This window comes from Emydura macquarii, unplaced genomic scaffold (genome assembly GCF_026122565.2).
Source record: "Emydura macquarii macquarii isolate MOO-44397 ecotype Brisbane River unplaced genomic scaffold, CSIRO-AGI_Emac_v2 contig_3511, whole genome shotgun sequence".
Lineage (NCBI taxonomy): Eukaryota > Metazoa > Chordata > Testudines > Chelidae > Emydura > Emydura macquarii.
In genome coordinates this window covers 633,767-657,105 of record NW_027133648.1, presented here as the reverse complement: position 1 = coordinate 657,105, position 23,339 = coordinate 633,767, and the positions used below count along the sequence as shown (strand labels likewise).

General features: G+C 54.5%; 1 protein-coding gene across 2 annotated transcripts in view; it reads right to left on the bottom strand.

The window, feature by feature from the left end:
* Positions 1 to 23,339, bottom strand: part of AGAP3 (ArfGAP with GTPase domain, ankyrin repeat and PH domain 3) — a 190,427-nt gene that overhangs the window by 112,780 nt on the left and 54,308 nt on the right. For both annotated transcript variants that reach the window (XM_067535720.1, XM_067535721.1), the window contains exons 2-6: positions 20,004 to 20,062; positions 16,522 to 16,609; positions 16,212 to 16,297; positions 15,331 to 15,472; positions 10,532 to 10,666 (exon numbers count right to left, since the gene is read on the bottom strand). In XM_067535720.1, coding sequence (XP_067391821.1) covers positions 10,532 to 10,666; positions 15,331 to 15,472; positions 16,212 to 16,297; positions 16,522 to 16,609; positions 20,004 to 20,062 — 510 coding nt within the window. The remainder of the gene's footprint in view (positions 1 to 10,531; positions 10,667 to 15,330; positions 15,473 to 16,211; positions 16,298 to 16,521; positions 16,610 to 20,003; positions 20,063 to 23,339) is intronic.

Sequence of the window (23,339 nt, the reverse complement as noted above, 5' to 3'; positions counted from 1 at the left end):
ACGAGAACACTGGCTGCACTGATGGGGCAGGGACTATAGCCACGGCAGCGGTAGGCGCTGTGATGGACGGACTTCGGGCTGGCGAGTTTGCACTTTTGCTCTGACGGCCGGTTTGAGTTGTGTTGGTTGTGGCGAGGGAGTACAATGCGACTGATGTGCTGACTATGCTGAGACCTTCTGCAGAAATTCCTTCATTAAACGAGTACAAATACACAGGAGAGCTGCAATATCAAACTCTGGCAACACACAGCCCTGAACCGAGGGCAGCAGGGACTGTAGATGTCAGGGCTTGGGGATTCTCATTTCCTTTGCCCCCATCACACGAAGGAAGGGAGCTGAAGGAGCTGCCCTGAATAACCATGTTGTATTGGGCAGGTGGTGGAGAAACCAGCTGCTGTGTCTGCCATCTTCTCTCTGGAACCATTGGCGCTCACAGCTCATTCTCCTTTTGTCCTGGCAACGTTCTGGCGTCGGTTGCTGTCCTGGTTCTCTCCTGCTCCAGATGGGGTGTTGACTCTGAGTCCCTCTCCCTCTACACGTCCAGGAAAAGATTCTCTCCTGGCTCATGCTCCAGGACTCGGATCCCACAGGTCTGACCCTCCATCTGCTCTGAGAGGTGCGTGGGGTTGGACAGGGCACTACAAGGAACAAGGAGGAGGGACAGGTTTAATCACCATAGCGATGGCTCTTCCATCCTGGGACTACCAAGGGACGCCAATCCCAGCACCTCGCTCTGCCTCCTACAACGGCAGGTCATAAATTCCATGGTGAGGCACGAGAGGGGCCAGCTCCTTGTGAAAGCAGGAGCAATGGAGGGGACAGGCATGGCTTAGCGTGGCAGGCTGCAGTTCAGCAAAGGGTATGGACTTGCAGAGGAAGAGCATCCTTCGGACATCTTTCTGGGGCGGGTCCCAGCCGGTGAATGGGGGCAATGTACAAGTGAGTGGGAGGCCAGGTTACTGAAGCGGTTCACCTGGATGACATCAGAAGCCAACGCGGTGTAAGTTTCTGTGGGAGCATGGCTCCCTGCTGTGACCGCCGGGCTAGAGCAGTGGCTATAGAGACACAGCTCCTAAGGACTGGGGGAAAAGAAGAGCTAAGAAAGTAGGTCCTTCCCTCAGAAGCCATGACTCTTAGAGCACTGCCTTTGCACATTCACACTCGTGCCACTGAGCTCGGGGAACCTGCTGGAAAGCAGAGCCTGCTGAGGGCGTACATGCACTGAACCAAAGGAGCTCGGGGTCTTTGAAAGAGTGCCTCAGTTCCTTCTGTGAAAGCCCAGAATCCTGCCAATGGAAGGACAGCCAGCACATGAACACCCGCGCCAGAAGCAGCTGCTCTGTCTTCTTTGAAAGGCCTCTGCATAGCCCCAGCTGGGAGTGGGGGTCCTAGCCAGCCGTACAGACCCTAGCAGGGGCAGGATACAGAACTGCTTCCCACAGGAATTCAGCGCTAGACGCCCGGTTGAGAGTGGTGCTGTATAACATCTGCACAGAGCTCCAGGAGCAGCCCTGCAGACATGGGTACCTCTCGCTGCAGGAGAAGCCAGTCTCCCAGCCTAGCCAGGTGAGGACTCAGGCTGGCCATCCAAGCTCAGACCTTCACCAGTGCCACAGGGTCCACACCGTTTTCAGCAGGTAGCTCAAACCCCACTAGTGTGAGTTTGGGCCAGCTGCAGTGTAGACACATCCTATATTTCTAGCATGGAAACATCACAGAGGCAGGCCACAGCCACCCCCTGGGCCCTGACAGTGAGCCCTCAGTCCCTGTCATCCTAGACAAGGCAGTCTCAGTACACAATCCAACACCATTAGTCAGGTGCTGAGTGGAAACCGCTTCCCTTTTGCTTTCATCCCCAAGGGCTACCAAATGTTTAGGGAGTTTCCTAAATGGTTTAGTCCTAGCTGGACAAAAAGCCAAAGCCCTGCTGACATCTACAACATGGAGGTTGGCTTCCCCTCGGTAAGAATGAAGTCCTCGTCTGAGAACAGGAAGATGACAGAAGTCTGATGCAGGTGGATTTCAGATAGAGCCTCTGGCATAAATTTGGGAAGAGGATTCAGGATACTTTAGTCCCTGTAGAATATGGCATGCGGAGGATCCATTATTAAAGCCTAAAACTCCCTTATTCTACGTTTACAAGATGAGCCAGGGCGCAATATCCAGTTCACATACACACCCCATCTGCTAAAAACAGGAGCGGAGCTGCGTTAGCTGTGTCAGGTACAAACCCGCCCGAACTCCATGGGTACGTACTCGGGGCAGCCAGTCCATGTCACCGCTTGGTGCTGCCATGGTGATGCTACAATTTTCAGCGTGCTAGCTCGACGCATGTCTATGCAAACTGGGGTCGCACCCTCGCTCGCAGTGCAGATGTAGCCTTACTCCTCTTGCTAAAGTAACGGTAACGAAAAACCAGCAGGCCAGATCCTCAGCCTGCGTAAGTCAGAATAGCTCCAGTGATTTCAATGGAGCAGATCCTCAGCCTGCGTAAGTCAGAATAGCTCCAGTGATTTCAATGGAGCAGCCTCGATTTACACCCACTGAAGACACGGACAAGGGTCTTTAAAGGCAGGAAGGATAAAGAGCACACTCCCAAGGGATCAGAAGGCGAGTCAGGTGAAGGTCCCATGATGCAGTGGGCTCTCTGGAGGTATTAACCAGGTCTTCAGAAATCCTGCAACAACAGGGTGACTAAAATCAGCTGGAATATCCATGGTTTTCATGTGGAGAAGGCAGCCAGCTGCACCTGGACAGAAGACAAGGATCAGCCCAGAGACTTCGTGTCCAGCAAACAGTCCTAAGCAAATTAGACAGGCAGGGAATGGGCAAACATTATCTACTGCCCACAGAGAAACCTTTTCACTTCCGAGGGCAGAGGGCTTTCTGCATGCCTTCCGCACTTCCGCGGGGCACCACAGGTGTGAAACTGAGCCCTGAGATTCAGGCAACCAGGTGAGCGATTCCAGAGCGAGAGGCAGGATCAGCCCATCTTCTTGAGACAGTAGGGCTCATGATATCAGCAGGAAAAATGGAGCCTGCCGTAGGAGATCCAGGAGGGCCACACAGCAACATTGCCTGGCCCATGCTGGAGAAAGCAGCATGACTCGAGCTCTGTCCTGTCCTGCATCTTTCTGATCACTAGTGGGAAGGTGCTCTGGTCCAGCATGGCTGTGAGATGGAATCTCTGGAGCACAGCTCAGGACTTCACACTGATGTTTGCTGGAAAGGGGTCCGCCACGTCTTTAACATCAGATCCCCTGTGGCCTGATCCTGTCCCACTGTCTTTGATACTTCTCTGGCCCCCATCACCAGAGTATCTGAGCACCTCAGAGTATTGATCATCACAGCAACCTTTTGATGATAAGGGAGGGCAAGCCTGTTACCCCATTTTGCAGTTGGAAATTGAGACACAGAGAGAGACCCAGGGCTTGGTCTACAAGGAACATTACTGTGTGAAAGCTAGGGCGCTGGAGATTCACGCTCTGGCTTGCCGTGCACTAATGTCCCATGAAGACAAGCCTTATGTGACATGGCCAGGGTCACAAAGGATGTTTGCCATGGAGCAGGAACTGAACCCGGATCTCCCACAGCCCAGACTAATGCTCTAACCACTCGACCCATCCTTCCTCCCTGACCACGGTCATTTCTAACACGCTCTTTGCGTGCCGGGCATAGAACTCTAGCGTGCAGAGCTGAGCCAGACCCGTCCCACAGAGCAGAGCCTCCTGACACGGTTCTGGGAGTAAGCACTTGTTTGAAGACGTGTGGTGGTGGCCAAGAGCACTGGAACATCACATCCCGACAAGCACAGATGGTTTAAAGCCCCTCTTACAGCTCAGTTCCAGACACTGCTACAGAACAGCTCCCCCAAACATCCCCCCACCATGAACCGTCAGCTCTGAGGAACGAGAGCCACACCACGGATCACCACGGATGGGGTCGGAGCGCTCAGCTGCACTCCCTTCAACACAGTGGCCAGGAGCTCCTGCCAAGAGGCGGCCCAGAGAGCTCCAAGGAATACTTAGCGGCACTGCCACGTCACCTTGAACGACTCCTCAAACGCCTGGGGAACGGCACAACTAGCCAACTGTCTAGTTATGGGAGCATCCTGATGCCTGAGATGGACATGAGCCACTGCCAGGCATTTGGAAATCCCTGTGGTGCAGTCCTCAGAGCCAAGCGCAGCCCCTTGCACTGATAATGGATGGCTGTCCCTCCACAAAGAGAGCCATTTAAGCCTTGGCTGGGACGGTTTAGTTGGGGTTGGTCCTGCTTTGCGCAGGGGGTGGGACCAGATACTTCCTGAGGTCCCTGCCAACCTTCATCTTCTAGGGTTCTATGATTCATTCTGATAGCCACACGGAAGCAGGCATCGTTAAGCTGAGAGCCCCAAGCCAGATTCGAGGGGAAAGACCGGCACATGGAATGTCCGGATGAAGCTGTTCCGTCTCTGAAGTGCTACAAAGGGAAGAGGCCGTTTCTCGTGCTGTATGAGCAAGCCTGTCCTGAGAAGCTCACCGCTGCTCTGAGCAGTTTCTCCTGAAGGATCCCTGTGGCACAATGCACGAAACTGGTTCATGTATCGAAGCGGAGTGAGATCTACCGACTGGATGTGAGTCCACCACAAGCTGCCAGGCCTCAGCAGACAAAAGGCAGGGAGCTAGTTCACTCCAGGCCTCTCATCAGCAAGCTGGGAGGCCCTGACTGACTGGGGCCAAAAGGAGCCTAGGTCCAGAACTCCTGTTAAAAAGCCAATGGCACAATCTGGCAAACACGTCCTACCTAGCTCCTGCACTGCACTGCTCTAGAATGAAGGCAGCTTTGGATCAAACGCCCAGAAACCACGTCAGGCACAGGGGAAGGTCCCTACTGCACCGCTGGCCCGGAAAGCAAGGAACCAAGGCGGGTGAAGCTGCCCAGTCGTCTAATGAGCTCAGGTCTGACCATTCAAGACACAAGAGGGGGCCCGCGCAGGGCCAGCAGGCTCTGCGTCCACAAGGCTCCCCGGGCTCAGTGGCATCCCGAGGCAATACTCTTGAAGGAAAGAACTGGCACCGGCCTCGACTTCTATACCGGTAGCAGAACGGCTGGGCAAGGACGTCATTCCCCAGCCCCCAAGGACCTGGGTTAGTTTGACGTCAGTTTGCTGTCAAAGCATGCCCCTGGCTGTTCCCTGTGCACTGCACAGGAGGGCGGGATGAAAGGGGACTGCAGGTAGCCAAGAGCACCATGCTCGCTCCATGCCATCAGTGGGCACACAGGCCAGCAGAGTGCACGGGAACGCTTTGGCCCTAGTGCCCAGAAGAGATTTTTCCGCATTGCATGGCTCAGTCAGTCCCTGCACATACCAAGCCAAGTGCCTCCACCGGCCTGAGACCAGCAGAGAGGGTAACCAGGAGGGGATCCAGGAGACCTGCAGGGGCCCGACTGGGGAGGGGCTGCGCAGCATGTGTCACTGAAGCAGTGGGCGGGGAGGAGAGACTGGCAGAAATGGGGAGAGAGGGGACTGCTGTGCTCTCCTATGAGGCCATGACTGCTCTTTTATACAACACTAACAGCAGCGGTCATTCCAAACTCCCCAGCACCAGCAGCGTCGGTCCCAGAGCAGACGCTGCAAGAAACCACAGCTTACCTGCTCTAGCGGCTCCTTCTCCTGCCAAGCCGGCTTGGTCACGGTCTCTGCTACTGTGTCCGGACCCTGGGACTCGCTGAACAGATCCTGGGATCCCAGCAATGTCTCGAACATACCCCTTGCCCCCATGTGCCCATTTTACAGACCCAGCACTCTCCTCTCGCTCCCAGGCCATGGCCACAGCAGCGCGGGAAGCTTCTGTGCTGTCCTGTTGCACATCAGGCTGGCAGGAGGAGGAACACTGAGAATCAATTCCAGAGCTTCAGAGAGCGGACAGGTCCCTCCGTTCGCACCTGCTACTCCGTCCCACCACTGATGTCCCTTGTCTTCTCCACAGCTCTCCAGAGCCCTGACCAGCGCATTCAGAGTGAATTCACCAGAGCCTGTATCCCCATTGCCTGCACATTGGCTACGCAGGCAGCCCACTCAAAGGAAAGCTTCCTCTGAGACATGCCAGCAACTGGAGTGGAAGGCAGTAGTTGTTATTCAGGATGCTGATGCTGACAAAATGGTGACAAAAATCAAGCGCCGTGGCACATGCAGGGCTATTGTACCTGGAGGTGGTGGAACAAAACTTGCTGTCTGCACAGGAGAATGAAGGAAGCAGACCAGACAGGTCACAGATTCACAGGGTTTAACATCAGACGGGACCATCAGATCATCTAATCTGACCTCCTGCGTACGACAGATCATTCAGCTTCACCCAGTGACTCTGCACTGAACCTAGTCACTTGTGTTTAGATAAAGTGTCTTCCAGAAAGGCAGCAGTCTAGATCTAGAGACACCAAGAGAAGGAGAATCCGCCACTTCCCTGGGGAGCTTGTTGCAATGGTTAATTGCACTGTTAAAAACATTCTTTTCAAAACGTGGACACCAGAATTGGATGCATTATTCCAGTATCAGTCTCACCAACACCATAGAGGGGTAACACCGCTTCCCTAATCCTATTCCTCCTTATACATGCAAAGATTGCAATAACCATTTTTGCCTTAGCAGCGCACTGTGTAAGTCCAGAAGAGACTATCTTAATCATCTAGTCTGATCTTCTGCACATCGCAGGCCACAGAAATTCAGCCACCCAATCCTGTAATAGACACCTAACTTCTGGCTGAGTTACTCACGTCCTCACATCATGATTTAAAGACTTCAAATTACAGAGAATCCACCATTTATTCTAGTTTAAACCTGCAAGTTACCTCTGCAGCATGGGGCATAGGAAGGCAAAACCCCCCAGGGTCTCTGCCAATTTGACCTGGGGGAAAATTCCTTCCCAGCCCCAAATCTGGTGATCAGCTGGACCCTGAGCATGTCAGAAGACCCACCAGTCAGACATCTGGGAAACAATTTTCTGTAGTCAGTCAGAGCCCTCCCCATCTAGTGTCCCACCTCCGCCATTGGAGATATTTGCTGTTAGAAGTCGCATATCGGCCACATGCCATTGTAGGCAGTCTCATCATACCATCCCCTCCAAGAACTTATCAAGCTCAGGCATCAAACAAGTTTGATTTTTTGTCCCCCTGCTCCCCTTGGAAGGCTTGGTTCGCATCGCTGCCCATCCTGGCTAATTGCCACTGATGGGCCTATCCTCCATGAACTTATCTAGTTCTTTTTTTTAACCCTGTTATAGTCTTGGCCTTCTCAACATCCTCTGACAAGGCGTTCCACAGGTTGACTGTGCGTTGTGTGAAGAAATACTTCCTTTTGTTCCTTTTAAACCTGCTGCCTATTAATTTCATTTGGTGACCCCTAGTTATTGTGTTATGAGAAGGAGTAAATAACACTTCCTGATCTGAATGAATTTTCCAAGTCAGATTTATTGACACCTGGTACCAGACACTTCCCAGGAACCTGCATAAACTGCACCACTGTTTCCCAGCCATTTTAGAGCCATCATTTCTGCCACTCCCTCCTAGTTTATCTGTGGCCATAGCATGCTCTCTCTAGTTCAATACATTCCACTTACCTTGGATGACCCCTCTGTAGGAAGCCCATTTAGCCTAATGACCGTGAAGTAGTATGGTCAGGTGCAGTGTTTCTCAGTGGAGGGTCAGGACCCGTAGAAGGTCATAAAGCACTGCAAGCTTTATTACAATCTAAAGCGAAGAAAATCTGGTTTCTCCACTCCCTGCACACCCGGGCCTGTCAAGACCAAGTATTTCCTGGCAACCTCCCAAATGCACGAGTCAGGAGCAGCTTACCCTGGTTATCACTGATATACTCCTTCTCTTCTGTAGGAAATGCAAGGGGGTCATGAAAACCTTTGACTTCAGATAAGGAGTTGCCTACCCCACAAGGAGCCCTGGCCTAGCGGTTAGAGAGACGGAAGTGGGGGCCAGGATTCCAGGGCCCTGTTCCTGGCTCTGTACTGTGGGTAAAGCCCTTCCCTCTCTTGGGCTGGTTTCCAGTTTGTAAATAGGGACAAGGCTCCTCCCTCTCCCCAGGCTGACTTCCTCCAAGTTTGTAGAGCGCTCAGAGACCTGCCGACAGGAGGAGAGCATGTGCCATTCACAAGACATCACTGGATACCGGGTCTGCTGCTGGGGCTGCACTTCAAGAAGGATGTTGACAAACTGGAAAGGATTCAGAAAAGAGCTACATGGATGATTCAAGGACTGGAAAACCTGCCTTCATCGTGGGAGGAACTCAATCTCTTTAGCTTCCAGAGTAGGTTCAAAAGTGACTTGATCCCAGTCTGCAAGCACCTTAATTGGGAGAAGATGAAGAAAGGTGATCAGGCACAGTCAGCATGGATTCACCAAGGGCAAGTCGTGTCTGACCAACCTGATTGCTTTCTACGAAGAGGTGACTGGCTCTGTGGATGTAGGGAAGGCGGTGGACGTGATATACCTTGACTTTAGCAAAGCTTTTGATACGGTCTCTCACAGTATTCTTATCAGCAAGTTACAGAAGTATGGGTTGGATGAACGGACTATAAAATGGATGGAAAGCTGGCTAGAGCATTGGGCTCAATGGATAGTGATCAACGCTTGATGTCTAGTTGGCAGCCGATAACAAGCAACGTGCCTCAGTGGTCGGTCTTGGGGCTGGTTTTGTTCAACATCTTCATTAATGATCCAGAGGATGGGGTGCATTGCACCTTCAGCAAGTTTGCAGATGACACTAAGCTGGAGGGAGTGGTAGATACCCTGGAGGGCAGGGATAGGATACAGAAGGACCTAGACAAATTGGAGGATTGGGCCAAAAGAAATCTGATTGAGGTTCAGCAAGGACAAGTGCAGAATCTTGCAGTTAGGACGGAAGAATCCCATGCACAGGTACAGACTGGGGACCGACGGGCTAGACAGCAGTTCTGCAGAAAAGGACCTGGGGGTTACAGTGGACAAGAAGCTGGATATGAGGCAGAAGTGTGCCCTTATTGCCAAGAAGGCTAACGGCATGGTGGGCTGAATTAGTAGGAGCATTGCCAGCAGATGGAGGGAAGTGATTGTTCCCCTCTGTTCAGCACTGGTGAGGCCACATTTGGAGTATTGTGGACAATACTGTGGAGTATTGAGGAAAGATGTGGACAAATTGGAGAAAGTCCAGCCCAGAGCAACAAAAATGAATAGGGGGCTGGAGCACAGGACTTATGAGGAGAGGCAGAGGGAACTGGGTTTATTTAGTCTGCAGAAGAAAAAAGTCAGGGGGGATCTGATCGCAGCCTTCAGCTACCTGAAGCGGGGTACCAGGGAGGATGGAGCTAGGCTGTTATCAGTAGTTATAGATGACAGAACAAGGAGCAATGGTCTCAAGTTGCAGTGGGGGAGGTCTAGGTTGGACATTAGGAAACACTTTTTCACTAGGAGGGTGGTGAAGCACTGGAATGGGTTACCTAGGGAGGTGGTGGAATTTCCATCCTTAGAGGTTTTTAAGGTGCGGTTTGACAAAGCCCTGGCTGGGATGATTTAGTTGGGGTTGGTCCTGCTTTGGGCAGGGGGTTGGACTAGATGACCTCCTAAAGTTCCTTCAAACCCTAATCTTCTATGATTCTAAGATTTCTGATGACAGCTCTTGAATGGAGCTGAAAAAGGCAGTATGAGACTGAAGGTTTCAGCAATGAAACAAGATGTGCTGAGATTTTAAATTCTGGCCATCACAGAGAAGGTGAAGTGCTTAAACCTAACCCTCAGTCCTTGGCTGGCACTTTACCCTGGAGCCCAATGGCTTTGCAGAGGGGGAGCAGGCTCAGATCATTAGCCCTATCTTACAAAAGGAGGATTCACCCAATGTCACAGCAAGTCAGCAGCAGAGTGAGACGGTGCCCTGCCCACTAGACCATGCTTCCCTCTTCTAGGACCAAGAGAGGAAGAAATAAATCCCAGCAGCAGTGAACTGCATTGCACCCGTGTTCCTTGCAGCTCAACTCCTGCCACCTGCCGTTTGCCTCTTCTCCAGCTGCCCCTTGCGCCAACCAGCCTCTCCCATTATGAGTGCACTGCCCTTTCCAAACCGTCTTCCACGCCATACTCCATGCCTGCAGCCCCTTCCTCTGTAGGCACAGTTCTCCTCCTGGAGCCCCTTGCTCTGTGCAGCACCGTGTCCCAACAGCCCTTTTCCAAGCGACGACAGCAGCATTTCTACCCGAGCCAGGCCCATTTTCCATGCTCTGCTCTCTCACTCGGGGCAGATGCTCCAGCCAGCAGTTCCTGGCATGGTGTCCAGATACAAAGGCTTCAGCTGGAGTTCCACCCTTCCCCCCAATACATTAGCAATCACCCACGTCTCCAGCCTCACAACTCCTTCGGCTCACACAGGCCCACATGGGGAGACAAGCACTCCAGTGCAGCCATTCACTGGATTTGGGGCTGCCAGTGCCAGAGAACCGTATCTGCAGGAGAGTGAGGGGCAGGGAAAGGGAGGGGGTGCTGCTCTGCTCAACCCCAGGACTGCAGTTACCATCCTGGAAGACTCTCTCTACGTTCAGGCCGTAGGTGGCACAGGTCTCGTAGTACGTGCAGCGCTTCAAATCGTTGGAGAGTTTCCGGGCCCGAGAGTCATCAATGACTCGAGGATTTGTGGCACTGATAGCATCTGGAAACCAAAGGGGAGGAACAGTTAGAAAACAGGTTTCCACATCCCCATCCCACTGACGGCCAAGATACCAGGGTCCCACAGCACGTTCCCAGGGCCCCGCCAGCCTCTGGAGATACCCAGCTGCCAAAGCCCACGCCCTTCCTGTTCTGGGCTCAGCCAGCCAGGTTCCACAGTACATTACTGGAACCCTTACAGCACCTCATCCTCTCCCATCACCCGCCTTCAGATCCCCTGGTTCCACAACCCACTCCAGGGGATCAGTAAGAATGGCCAGACTGGGTCAGACCAATGGTCCATCTAGCCCAGTGTCCTGTCTGCCAACGGTGGCCAGTGCCAGGTGCTTCAGAGGGAATGAACAGAACAAGCAATCATCAAGTGATCCATTCCGTCGCCCATTCCCAGCTTTTGACAAACAGCAATCCCTGCCTAGCCTGGCTCATAGCCATTGACGGACCGATCCTGCATGAACTTTTCTAGTTCTTTTTTGAACCCCATTATAGTCTTGACTTTCACAACATCCTCTGGGGCAAGGAGTTCCACAGGTTGACTGTGTGTTGTGTGAAGAAATCCTTCCTTTTGTTCATTTTAAACCTGCTGCCTATTTATTTCATTTGGTGACCCCTATTTCCTCTGCTATGAGGAGTAAATGACACTTCCTTATTTACTTTCTCCACACCAGTCATGATTTTATAGACCTCTCCTATCCACCTTAGTCGTCTCTTTTCCAAGCTGAAACGTCCCAAGCTTATTAATCTCTCCTCATATGGAAGTTTTTCCATACCCCTAATCATTTTGGTTGCCCTTTTCTGTACCTTTTCCAATTCCAATATATCTTTTTTGAGATGGGACAACCAAATCTGCACGCAGTATTCAAGATGCGGGTGCACCATGGATTTATATAGAGGCAATACGGTGCAATATGGGGCAATTTTCTGTCTCATTATCTATCTCTTTCCTAATGATTCCCAACAGTCTGTTAGCGTTTTTGACTGCTGCTGCACATTGAGTGGATGTTTTCAGAGAACTGTTCACAATGAGTCCAAGATCTCTGTCTTGAGTGGTAACGGCCAGGTAATACCCCATCATATATACATATATAGTTGGGATTCTGTTTTCCAATGTGCATTATTTGTATTTATCAACACTGAATTTCATCTGCCATTTTGTTGCCCAGTCGCCCAGTTTTCTGAGATCCCCTTGTTACTCTTTGCAGTCTGCTCTGGACTTAACTATCTTAAATAGTTTTGTATCATCTGCAAATTTTGCCCCCTCACTGTTTACTCTTTTTCCCAGATCTTTTATGAATGTGTTGCACAGGACTGGTTCCAGGACAGATCTCTGGGGACACACCACTATTTACCTCTCTCCATTCTGAAAGCTGACCATTTATTCCTACCCTGGGTTTCCTGTTTTTTAACCAGTTACTGATCCAGGAGAGGATCTTCCCTCTCATCCCATGACAGCTTACTGTGCTAAAGAGCCTTTGGTGAGGGACTTTGTCAGAGGCTTTCTGACAATCTAAGCACACTATATCCACTGGGTCACCCTTGTCCACCTGCTTGTTCACCCCCTAAGAATTCTAGTGGATTGGTGAGGCATGATTTCCCTTTACAAAAACCACGTTGATTCTTCCCCAACAAATTGCATTCATCATCATCTCCTGATAATTCTGTTCTTCACTATAGTTTCAACCAATTTGCCTGGTACTGAAGCTAGGCTTACCAGCCTGTAATTGCTGGAATTGCCTCTGGAGCCTTTTAAAAAAATTAGTATCACATTAGCTATCCTCCAGTCATCTGGTACAGAAGCAGATTTAAATTATAGGTTACATAGCACAGTTAGTAGTTCTGCAATTTCACATGTGAGTTCCTTCACAACTCTTGTGTGGATACCATCTGGTCCTGGTGACTTATTACTGTTTAGAGGAGATTTTGAAATAAATTGATAAGTTAAAGACACCTCAATCTCAGACGGTTCCTCAGCTGTCACCAAAAAGGAATGGTTCAGGTTTGGGAATCTCCCTCACATCCTCAGCCGTGAAGACCGATGCAAAAAAATCATTTAGTTTCTCCGCAACAGCCTTATCTTCCTTGAGTGCTTCTTTAGCATCTCGATTGTCCAGTGGCCCTGCTGGTGGTTTAGCAGCTTCCTGCTTCTGGTGTACTTTAAAAACTTCTGCTGTTGCTCTTTGAGTCTGTGGCTAGCTGCTCTTCAAATTCTCTTTTGTCCTTCCTAATTCTGTGCTTACACTTCACTTGCCAGAGTTGATGCTGCTTCTATTTTCCTCAATAGTATTTAACTGCCACTTTTTAAAGGTGCCTTTTTGCCTCTAACTGTTTCTTTGACTTTGTTGTTTTGCCACAGTGGCACTTTTTTGGTTCTCTCACTATGTTTTTTTAATTTGGGGTAAACATTTAAACTGAGCCTCTCTTATGGTGTAGTTAAAAAGTTTCCATGAAGCAGACAGGGATTTCAATTTTTGCACTGCACCTTTTGATTTCTGTTGAACTAACGTCCTCATTTTTGTGTGATTCCCCTTTTTAAAATTAAATGCTACCATGGTGGGCTGCTTTGGTGTCCCTCTCCCCCACATAGGGATGTTAAATTTTATTATGTTATGGTCACTATTACCAAGCGGTTCAGCTATATTCCCCTCTTGGACCAGATTCTGTGCTCCATTTAGGATTAAATCAAGAATTGCCTCTCCTCGTGTGGGTTCCAGGACTAGCTCTCCAAGAAGCTGTCATTTAAGGTGTCAAGAAACTTTATCTCTGCATCGTGTTCTGAGGTGACATGTACCCAGTCAATATGGGGATAATTGACATCCTCCATTATTATGGAGTTTTTAAATTTGTATAGCCTCTCTAATCTCCCTGAGCATTTCACAGTCACTATCACCTTCCTGGTCAGGTGGTTAGTAGTACATCCCTGCTGCTATATTCTTATTATTCAAGCATGGAGTTACTAGCCATAGAGATTCTATGGTACGGTTTAGTTCATTTAAGATTTTTATTTCATTTCGTTTGACTCTGTGCTTTCTTTCACATATAGTGCCACTCCCTCACCAGGACAACCTATTCTGTGTATATTCCAATATATTCTGTACTCTGGTATTACTGTGTCCCGTTGATTATCTTCATTCCAAGTTTCTGTGATGCCCATTATATCCATAACCTCATTTAATACAAGTCACTCGAGTTCACCCATCTTAGTATTTAGACTTCCAGCATTTGTAGAGAAGCACTGTAAAAACTTGTCACGTCTTGGCTGTCTGCAGTGTGTGATGTCCAAGGATGCAGTGACTTGGGGCAGGAAGGTATTGCCCTCACTGTGCTCCCCCACACCGCGGTCCAGAGCAGACACCACGGGTGATTCTCCTCCAGCTGTAATTCCTTGTACCTGAGCTCTAAGAATTTCTCTACCCCCTCCTTCGTGGGGGACTTGATCTTGCTGGCTTAATCCCACCCTCTTCCAGCACGGGCACTCTGCCAACAGAAGCTCTGCTGCCACATCCTCCACTCCCTACTGCTCTCCTATGCCCACTAGCCCTACGCGCAGAGCAATCCCCCGACCCCTTGCTCTCCCACTCCCCTCAGCTCTGCCCTTCGGCTACAATTAGAGGCAGACACCAAGGTGTCAGAAGTCCTGAAGCACAGAACTGTCCATGCCAAAGCCCCCCAACGGCTTCCCTCCCCCTGCCCTGCCTGTGCATGGCTAACATAGGTGGAACTCGGCAAGGCAGGATTCAGCCTCATGGCTGGATGAAGCATCCCGTGCGGCAGAGGCAGTAACAGCAATTCGAGCTCCAGGGCACTGCAGTCTGAGAGGCGTCGCGGCGCCCCAGCCACAGCCTGAGCCACATGCTAACTCCAGCCCCGCTAGCGTGAGGCTGTCTGCCAGGCTGGCCGCCAGCCGCAGCCCAGCACCGAGGTACCCGTACCCCAGGCTCCTTGTTCGCCTGCTGCTGCAGAACGGCTCAGAACTGCACCTGAGTGAAGAGACGGCTCCTCCCGGCTCCAACCCCGACCCAGCCTGCCCGCTGGAAGCCCCAGGAGTAGCTGCCTCCTCCGCACACCCAAAGGCCCTCGAAACCACTCGCCGGCCCCCGCTGTGCCAGCCAGCGGAGGTCTGTCCGATCCAGCTCCTGCTCTCTGCACCCGGCACTGGCAGGGCCCTGGAGAAGATTCACACCTGCCTTTGCTGAGCCACGTGGGCCCCCCGGAGTGAGATCCAAGGCAAGCCCCTGTGCACTGCACAGACATCCCGCTCCTCCCTCGGCCACCCCAGCCTCCTGCTCCTGGGGCCTCCGGCAGAGGGGGAGTTGCGGGGGTGCCTCCGCGCGGCCCAGAGCGGGGGGGGGAGGTGCTGGGATGCCTCACAGCACGGCCCAGAGCGGGGGAGGTGCTGGGACACCTCAGGGTGCCCTGGGGGGAGGCGCAGCTGGCACCGTGGCGGGCGTGGTGTTCACAGTCGATGTTCCCGGCGGGGCTCGTGCCCCAGGGCTGCGTGGGGCAGTGCGTGGGGAGCAGTTCCCCCCCCCCGCAGTTAAAAGCCAGGCCCCACACAGAGCCCCAGTGAGCCCCGTACAGCCCCAGGGTGTGCCCGCAGCCGTCAGCAGGTCCCTGCCGCGCTAGCCGGGGCTGGCTGCCAGCACCGCTCACCTTGCGTCCCCACCAGCACCATGGGCACCTCGGCCGTGTTGCGGTAGCTGCACAGCCGCAGGTAGTAGTTGTACACCGTCTGGAAGCTGATCTCGTCCTCCAGGCTGAAGACAAACACCACAGCATCCACCCAGGCAGCGAACTGGTGCAGACACCAACCATCACAATCCGACCCGGGGCCTCTGCCGGGGACCTGCAGCGGCCGGCAGGCCCTGGGGGTGCTGATTGAGGGAAGAATCCCCCCCACCGAGCTCCCACCCCGCCCCCCAGCGCCTCCCGACAAGCCCCTCCCCCGCTCCCGGCCACCCAGCACCCTGCCACCGCCAAGCCCCCACCCCGCCACCCATCACCGCCTGCCCAGCCCCATTCCCCCCACCCCACGCCCCCCAGCACCCACCCCACTGAGCCCCCACCCAGGGTCCCTGCCCTCAACGCCCCCTGCCATGCCCACAAACCCCTCCCTGCCAAGCCCCCGCCATGTCCCCGCCCCGCACTCCTGCCATGCCCCAGCCCGCTCTCTGCAGGCCAGCGTCCCCACCCCACACTCAGTGGAGCCAGCACTGACTGGGGGTGAGCACCCCTGCTGGCGCTGGCCCTCCCCCACCCCCTCCGGCACAGGCCCCTGGCAGCACGCTGGGACGTGGGTCAGCACTGACCGGGAGGAGAGCGTCCCAGCTAGCCCCAATCTCACTCCTTGCAGCTTTTACGCACTTCCTGGTCTCCCACCCACCCCTGTTTAGCTTGTGAGATCCGAATCCAGGAGAGGGCCTCTTCCCGGCCTGACAGCTAGGCCAGCCGCTCCTCTCCTGCCCCAGGAGTTCCCTGCTCCTTGCCAGGGCTCGCAAAGGCAGGATCAGTGCAGGAATGTGGGGGGCTCTTACCTGGAGCTCGGGAGGGCCCCCTTCATCTCGAATCAGCAACAGGAAACTCTGACCATCCACTACGATCTCCTTCTTAAACCGGCCACCTGCGGACAAGGCAAAGCAGCGCACTGAGCGGGAGTGGAGAGCAGGATGCGTGGGCTCACACCGGACGAAAGGCAGCCAGCTGTCGGGGGCAGCTGTGAGGTGCCCGGAGAGTAGTCTAGCTGGGAGCCATTTTTTGAGCAAGGGACTAGAAGCCCATCCTGCCCTCCCAGGTGCCCGCAGAGCTCAGCATCGGGACAGCCCCCGGAGGGGAAGAGGCCCTTACCTTCTGGGGACTCCTCCTGCACGTAAGTGCCAGTCAGGTAGCGATGCACCAAGGCCGACTTGCCACTGGACAGGTTCCCCACGATGCCCTGCAACACAAAGGTGCGTGAAAGTGCCCGGCCCACTCACAGCGAACATCACGGCGACACCAGGGCAAGCACCATCAGCCACGCCCGGGGTGTAAAGCAGCAGCACTTCATGACACACACACTCTTACTGCTGGGGCAGGCAAGACCCACCTCGGAGAGGGCCCAGTCAGGACACACTCCGACGGGCATTCATGGTGTTATGCTGAATTCCTTTTAACTGCTTGTATTCAGAGAGAGAAGCCAGCACAGGATCACAGAGACGCAACCCAGGGAGCGCAACACTGAAACCAGCCAGGACTGGCTGAGCTATCTCCTAATAGTCTAACTCTGTTGCTATGGCAACAAGCTAAGCTCTGTTGCTACGGCAATTAGGCAAGACACAAACTACACAACACATGGGTTGCCAGGGGGAGCACTGAGTGTCCTGGAATCAGAGGGGAGCTGAGAACAGATGCTGAAGCCCTGCTGGCTCGAGGCAGAGTGGCTGACTGCAAGTGGGCTTCCTTTGCACTGCAGAACAGCTCCAGCCATGGTGGGCCCAGCGCTGGACCCCCTTTCATCAACCCCCAGATCTCCTCGTTTTGATGGACACTTGTGCTGTGGGAGGGGAGGAGATCCTTCTCCCAGCCCATACACCAAACTCCTGAGGGCCATGGACACCAGGCACACAGCTTGGGTCTGGCTGTGGGCTTGGACACCGCTGCGACCTGGGATCCCAGCAATGGGGCGTGATATCTGCCACATGGCTCAGCCAGCTACAGGACAGGCTGATGCTAGCCAAGTCAGGGGCCTGCTTCTGGCTGGATCATTCGGGAAGTCTCAACAACAACGGTGCAGCTCTTTTCAAAAGCAAGGTCAGCCACGCACAGGGCGTTTACTCCATTAGTCACATTTTTCAAACCATTTCTTTGGAGCTGCAGTGCCTCGGGGGCTTGCTGAAAGTAGGCTGCAGGAAAGTCCTGGGGTCAGAGAGGCACCTTCTGCTGTCTGTGAAAATCTGGTCAGAGTGGGCCAAGTTCTAGCTGTAGAAAATCCCCATTTGCACATGTGTCGTACAGCTGGGTAGAGACTCGCACTTTCCTCTTCTGAACAGCCCATGGCACTGAGCACCTCCAGCCCCACTGAACCCTCCAGACAGAACACCACCTCGGCACAAAGATCAAACAGACCCTTCGCCCGCTGTCCTGCCTCCTCAGAATACCCCGGGCCTACAGAAAGGGCTTCCTGACTCACCTCTTCTCCCGAGTGCAGTTAATTCTGTGCACTTCAAATCCCTTACGACTGAAAAAGGCCTCACTGCCCCACACGAGGAGGCAGGCAAGTAGCAACCTGTCATTTTACAGGGCTGGGAGAGCTGCAGTGGCAGGGCTGGGACCATAACACAGTGTGCAAGAGTCTCGGCTGCTTAGCCATGCTTACGGGTAAGGTTTTGTCACGGGTACTTCTAGTGAAAGTAACAGATCGTGGGCAATAATCAGAGATTCAGAACACCTGTGACCTGTCCCTGGGGGAGTCTAAGTTACAGCCCTGCTGCTCCTGCAGTGAGGGGCTGACTCTGCCACGGATCTAGCCCTGAGTCCAAATGGCTCTGACGCTCGGAAGCACAGACAACCTGTTAAATCTAGCTCCGGGAACTGCGTGTGCAGGGCCATGGGGCCGCCCTGCAGTGTGTGGCTGGATGTGGGTTAACTCCCTGAGGAACTGCGAGCTCCCAGCTGCACCCCCACCACCCCGTGGCTGTCCATCCATAGGGGGCACAAGGCTGGGCTGACCTGCAGGCTATTTTCTCCTCCTCCCCAGGTGCCAGGAAAAGGCTGCGCTCTGAGGGCTCAGCCTCACAAGGAGCCATGGCCGACGTTCACGTTTACTTTATGGCTTTCGGTGCCCAACTTGAGACACAGAGGGCCTGGTTTCCAGAGGTGTCTTCAGATCGATGAGCCAGGGAGTCCATACCCCAAAGGATCCGAGTTCATGGGTTCACTGAGGTTAAGGCCAGCAGGGACTGTTCTGCCCATCCCATCGGGCCTTCTCCAGACCAGAGAATCTCACCCAGGGATTCCAGCATCCAGCCCTTGGTCCCTGCCTGAGCCAGAGTGGGTCTGGACTGGTAGAGAGACGCTTGGTCTGGACTCGTTGCCCCTGCGTGACGGAGAACTCGCCCTATACCCCGGTCAATTGTTCCAGTGGGGAGTTACCCTCGCTGGGAAATAATTAGCTGATTTCCAGTTTGAGCTTTGCTGACATCAACTTTCAGCCACTGGCTCTTGACCTGCCTTCGTCTGTGAAATCAAATCTCCTCCCCACATCGGTACTTCTAGCCACGGTCAAGTCACCTCTGAGCCTTCTCCTGGTTAAACTAAACAGAATGCACTTCTTGAGTCTCTCACTGTAGCTAAAGGTTTCCAGATTTAAATCCCTTAAGTTCTGTGCAGCCAGAGAACAAGCCCTGGGCATGCTGAGGTGCTGCTGTCAGACTGAATGGGTCCACAGAGACCCAGCTCCAGCGCCAGACAGGCGGGGTACCAGAGAGAGTGCAGGAAGTCCTCACTGACGGCCCCTGGGAAACTGGGCCAGATGTAGCCAAGCCAGGAGCTCTTTGCACACGGGACGCACAGGGAAAGCGGGGTCCTTAGCACATTTCCCCCGCATTCTGAGCACACCTTGGCCGTGCTGACACCCTCAGCCAACGGTGCGGCCCACAGAACAAGGCAACGGCTCTCACAGATGGGGCTCAGGCACAGAGGGACAAAGGGACATGCCCAGGGTCACACAGGGAGTCCATGAATTGAACCCGGGTCGCCTGACTCCCAGGCCAGCTCCCTAATCCTAAAGCCAGGATGTGAGACGCACACAGCCAGCAGAAAGGAAATCCAGGTGTCTCGATATTGTTACCATGGCCACAGCACGAGGGCCTTGATCAGCGCTAGGCTGCAGAGCAGGGCGGGATGGAGCCGCCGACAGACATGCATACGGGAGGGGACGGGAGCCGCACCTACTCCCATCGACGGGCACCAGGAAGAGATGGGGTCTGAATGGAGACAATCACTGGAACAACTGGATGTGGGGGGTGGGGACTGACCTGGGGGTTCCTCTGTCAACAGGGTGAGTGAATCCAGAGGGGGCGTCTCTCAGACAGACCTGCTCTGGCTCAGCCAGGTGCCCTGGGCGAGGGCTCTGCAGCAGGCTGGATGAGATGTGCAGAATGGTGCCCAGGGCTTCCGCGTCTAAGGACTCAACCCCAGCCCAGCAGCCTCTCCCATCTGAGGGGATACAGTACCTGGCAGTGCTGCTCCCCCGCCCTCCTCTCCCACCCCCACAAGCCTCTGCTCAGCCAGGGTCTCTGGAGCAGAGCAGGGCCAGGGCCCCGCTCAGCCCGGGAGGGGCAAGCACTCACCACTTTGAGCTCAGGCACCGAGCGGCTCAGGGTCCACTCCTGGCTGTTCACAAACGAATCTGCAGAAGAGACAAAAGATGCTGTCAGCCCGGGTCAGTGGGGAGATGCGTGCTCAGGCCCCAGTGCGCCCCCACCCTGCCCTCTGCCTGGCAGGGACACCCTGGGGCTCCCCCCTCCCCACACAGGAGGGAGGGCTACGGAACTGCAACACCCTCCAAACTCAGTGGCCACCTTCCAGCCCTGCATGAGCCACTGGAGCCAGGGTTGGAGGAGGCGCCCGCTGAAGGAGCAGGGACCCTGCAGACACAGGCAGCCTCAGGAGGAGAGGCGACCACCCTGCTCCCCTCCGGGGGCACTAGGACCATGCGCACCCCCCTTCCGCAAGCCAGGGGGCTGGAGGAAGAAGGAAATTCCCAGGAGGAGCCAGCCCCTTGGGGCTAAAGAAACCAAAGCTGGCAGGAGCAGGCAGAGAACAGCATCAGCAATGCTGGGTCAGCGGGGCTGTGGGTGCGCGCAGCCAGAGGAGAGATGAGGACATGCAGCGAGGCGGGGATTTAGCCCTGGGGGAGAGGCGGGGAAGATGCAGCTGGAGCAGCGATGCCAGGGGCAGGTGAGGAGACGCAGGGTGGGGAAGAGGCAGGGAAGATGCAGCCGGAGCTGCTGGCCATTCTCCATTCGCTACAACCACCCCCCGCCAGTCTGGTCACCTCCGTCTCTGTCCAGCTGCCCTTCCCCTTGCCTTGCCGCCTTGTTCAGCAAATTCCCCTCACATTACATGCCAGCCACCATCAGAGGCAGCTGTGTGCTCTCCGGTCTGCCACACCCCAGTCCCTTTCCCCAGCCCGGGCTTGCTCTTTGGAACAAGGGTTGTTATTCTGGGCAGCGCCCAGCACCATAGGCACCACTCTCAGCCAGGCCTGCAGCACCAGCATCTGGGACTCCGCCCATGCCCTCCTCCCATTCCCTATGAGGGCTGCTGCAACCCCCTCCCCCACAGCCCCCCAGGCTGGGCTATCAGCCTCCCTGCACTGGCCACCTTCTCCCCACATAGAGAACAGCACCCACCCCCCACGCCCAGAAACACCCCCCAGCCCTGCCGGAGCTGGATCCACGTGGCCCCGTCCCACTGTTCCGGCATCTCTGGCTCATCTCTTGCCTAAGCGAAGAATCACCCTCCGGAGCCTGCAGCGGTGCCACCCAAACCAGTTGTGCGAGTTGAGCAGCTGTGGGTCCCTGCTCAGGCAGATGGTTCATCCCCGCAGTCACGCCTTGCACGGGACGAACGCAAAGCAGAGCCCAACCCGGGACATGCCAGCACAGCCACACAGGCAACGCAGAGGAGGCAGCTGCGACAAATGAAGGAGTCAGGCATGCACCCCACAGCAACGGGAACGCAGGAACACGTCGGCAGTCCAGCCAGGGCCCGTCTCCTTTAATCATCACTAATGACAGCTAGCTCCCACCTAGCGCCTCAAGAGATCTCAAAGCCCTTTACAAAGGAGATCGGTGTCATTAACCACATTTTACAGATGGGGAAACTGAGTCAGAGAGAGCCAAAGAGACTCACCTGAGGTCCCCCTCCCCCCCAGGGAAGAGCTGGAAAGAGAACTCAGGTCTCCTGTGTCCCAGGCCAGTCCTCAATCCACTGGGCCACACTGCTGGCCTTCCCAGGAGCACAAAACGCCCCTGACGAGGAGCTGCTGAGCATGGGCCTGGCCAGCTGGGAAACCCAGCAGGACCCAGAACTGGGCCATTTTTCTATCCCTTTCAAACTAAATGCAGTGAACTGTAAGGGCAGCCTCCACGCCGCCCCCTGCGTTGCACCATGCAAGCCGGCTTTGGTAACTCCAGTGCTCTGAGCCACTGCTGCAGGACCCCAGCGACACCGCTGTCTGCACCCCAGCAGCTGTCGCATCTTGCTGCTAAGGCAGACGCAGCAGAGCTCAGCGAGGGCCCTTCGTGCTTACTGGGTGGGGTTTTAACGCAGGCTCTCAGAGAAGGGGAGCGCCTGTCCTGATGCCAGGAGACGCTGCTCCCCTGCCCTGCTGCCTGGCCCAGGATGGACCTTTTGCCTCAGCAGCTTCCCTTGCCCATTCCCTCCCCCTGAGCTGAACAGATGGACTCCGGCTGAGGCCCTCTGGGGTGGGCAGGATTGGCGTGAATAATGCTTTGCCTCACCTGACCTGATCTCGGCTCCACAGCCACTCCTTAAACATCTAGTGCAGGAGCCCACAGTGCGAAGGGAGTGACTGGGGGGAACAGGGTGCCCCTAAACCCTGATGGGAAGGGAGCATTTGTAAAGGGATTCCTGTCCTATCGTTTTTAGCATGTGCACGCTCACTCGTGTTCTCTAGTGTGCACGAGCGCTTACCTGTGCGCCCATGCCACTGCACGCATGCCCATTAGCATGCACGAGAGCTGACGGTACACATGCACCACTGCATCTGCGCCCTCTAGCGTGCATTCCCACACCACTACTCCCATGTGCATTAGCATGCATGAGCGCCCACTGGCGCATCCACGCCACTGCACCCGCGCCCTCTAGCATGCACGAGAGCTCACTGGTGAGCCCCCGTACCACTGCACCCGCGCCCTCTCACGTGCGTACGTGCTCACTGGGGCCCCTGCTATTGTGCATGAGTGCTCACCGTGGCCCTTCGTGCATGTGCAAGCAGGGCTGCTTTTCAGCTCACAAATCTCTCCAGTGGCCTAAGCGAAGCCCCAGCAAGCATGGAAGGGTGAAACCAACGCTTTGTCGCAGCAGCCTCCCCATGAGCAGCCTGCGCCAGGCTCACATCCCAAATCAGGTCCCTTTAAGTCACTCTGGGCCCAACTTTTGGCAACAATCACACAAGGGTTCAAACAAACAGGGCTAGAATGGACCTCCTGGGTCTTCGAGTCCAGTCCCTGCTGCCACAGGTCACCCCGTCACATCATCCCAATCATAAACCGACCAAGCTCCATCTTTGAACTAGTGAGGCTGTTTGCCCACTGCTCCTGTTGGGAGGTTGGTCTGGAACCTCACCCCTCTGAGGTTAGAAAACCTCTCGTTTCCAGCCTCAGTTCACTCCTGGCCAGTTTATCCCCATTTGTTCTGTGCCAACATTGTCCTCTAGCTTAAAAAGCTCTTCTTCCTCTCTGGCGTTTACCCTGAGCTATGTATAGAGCAATCAGATCCCGGCAGCCTTCACTGTGCTGGGCTAAACAAGCCAGGCTCCTCCCCGGAGATCACCCCCTCCAGTCACCGCTTGTCCCAGCAGCCTTCACTGCCCCCTCCCACTTTGGATTCCTCTTCCTTGACCATGAGTGCCAGAAACGCACACCATGTTCCCGATG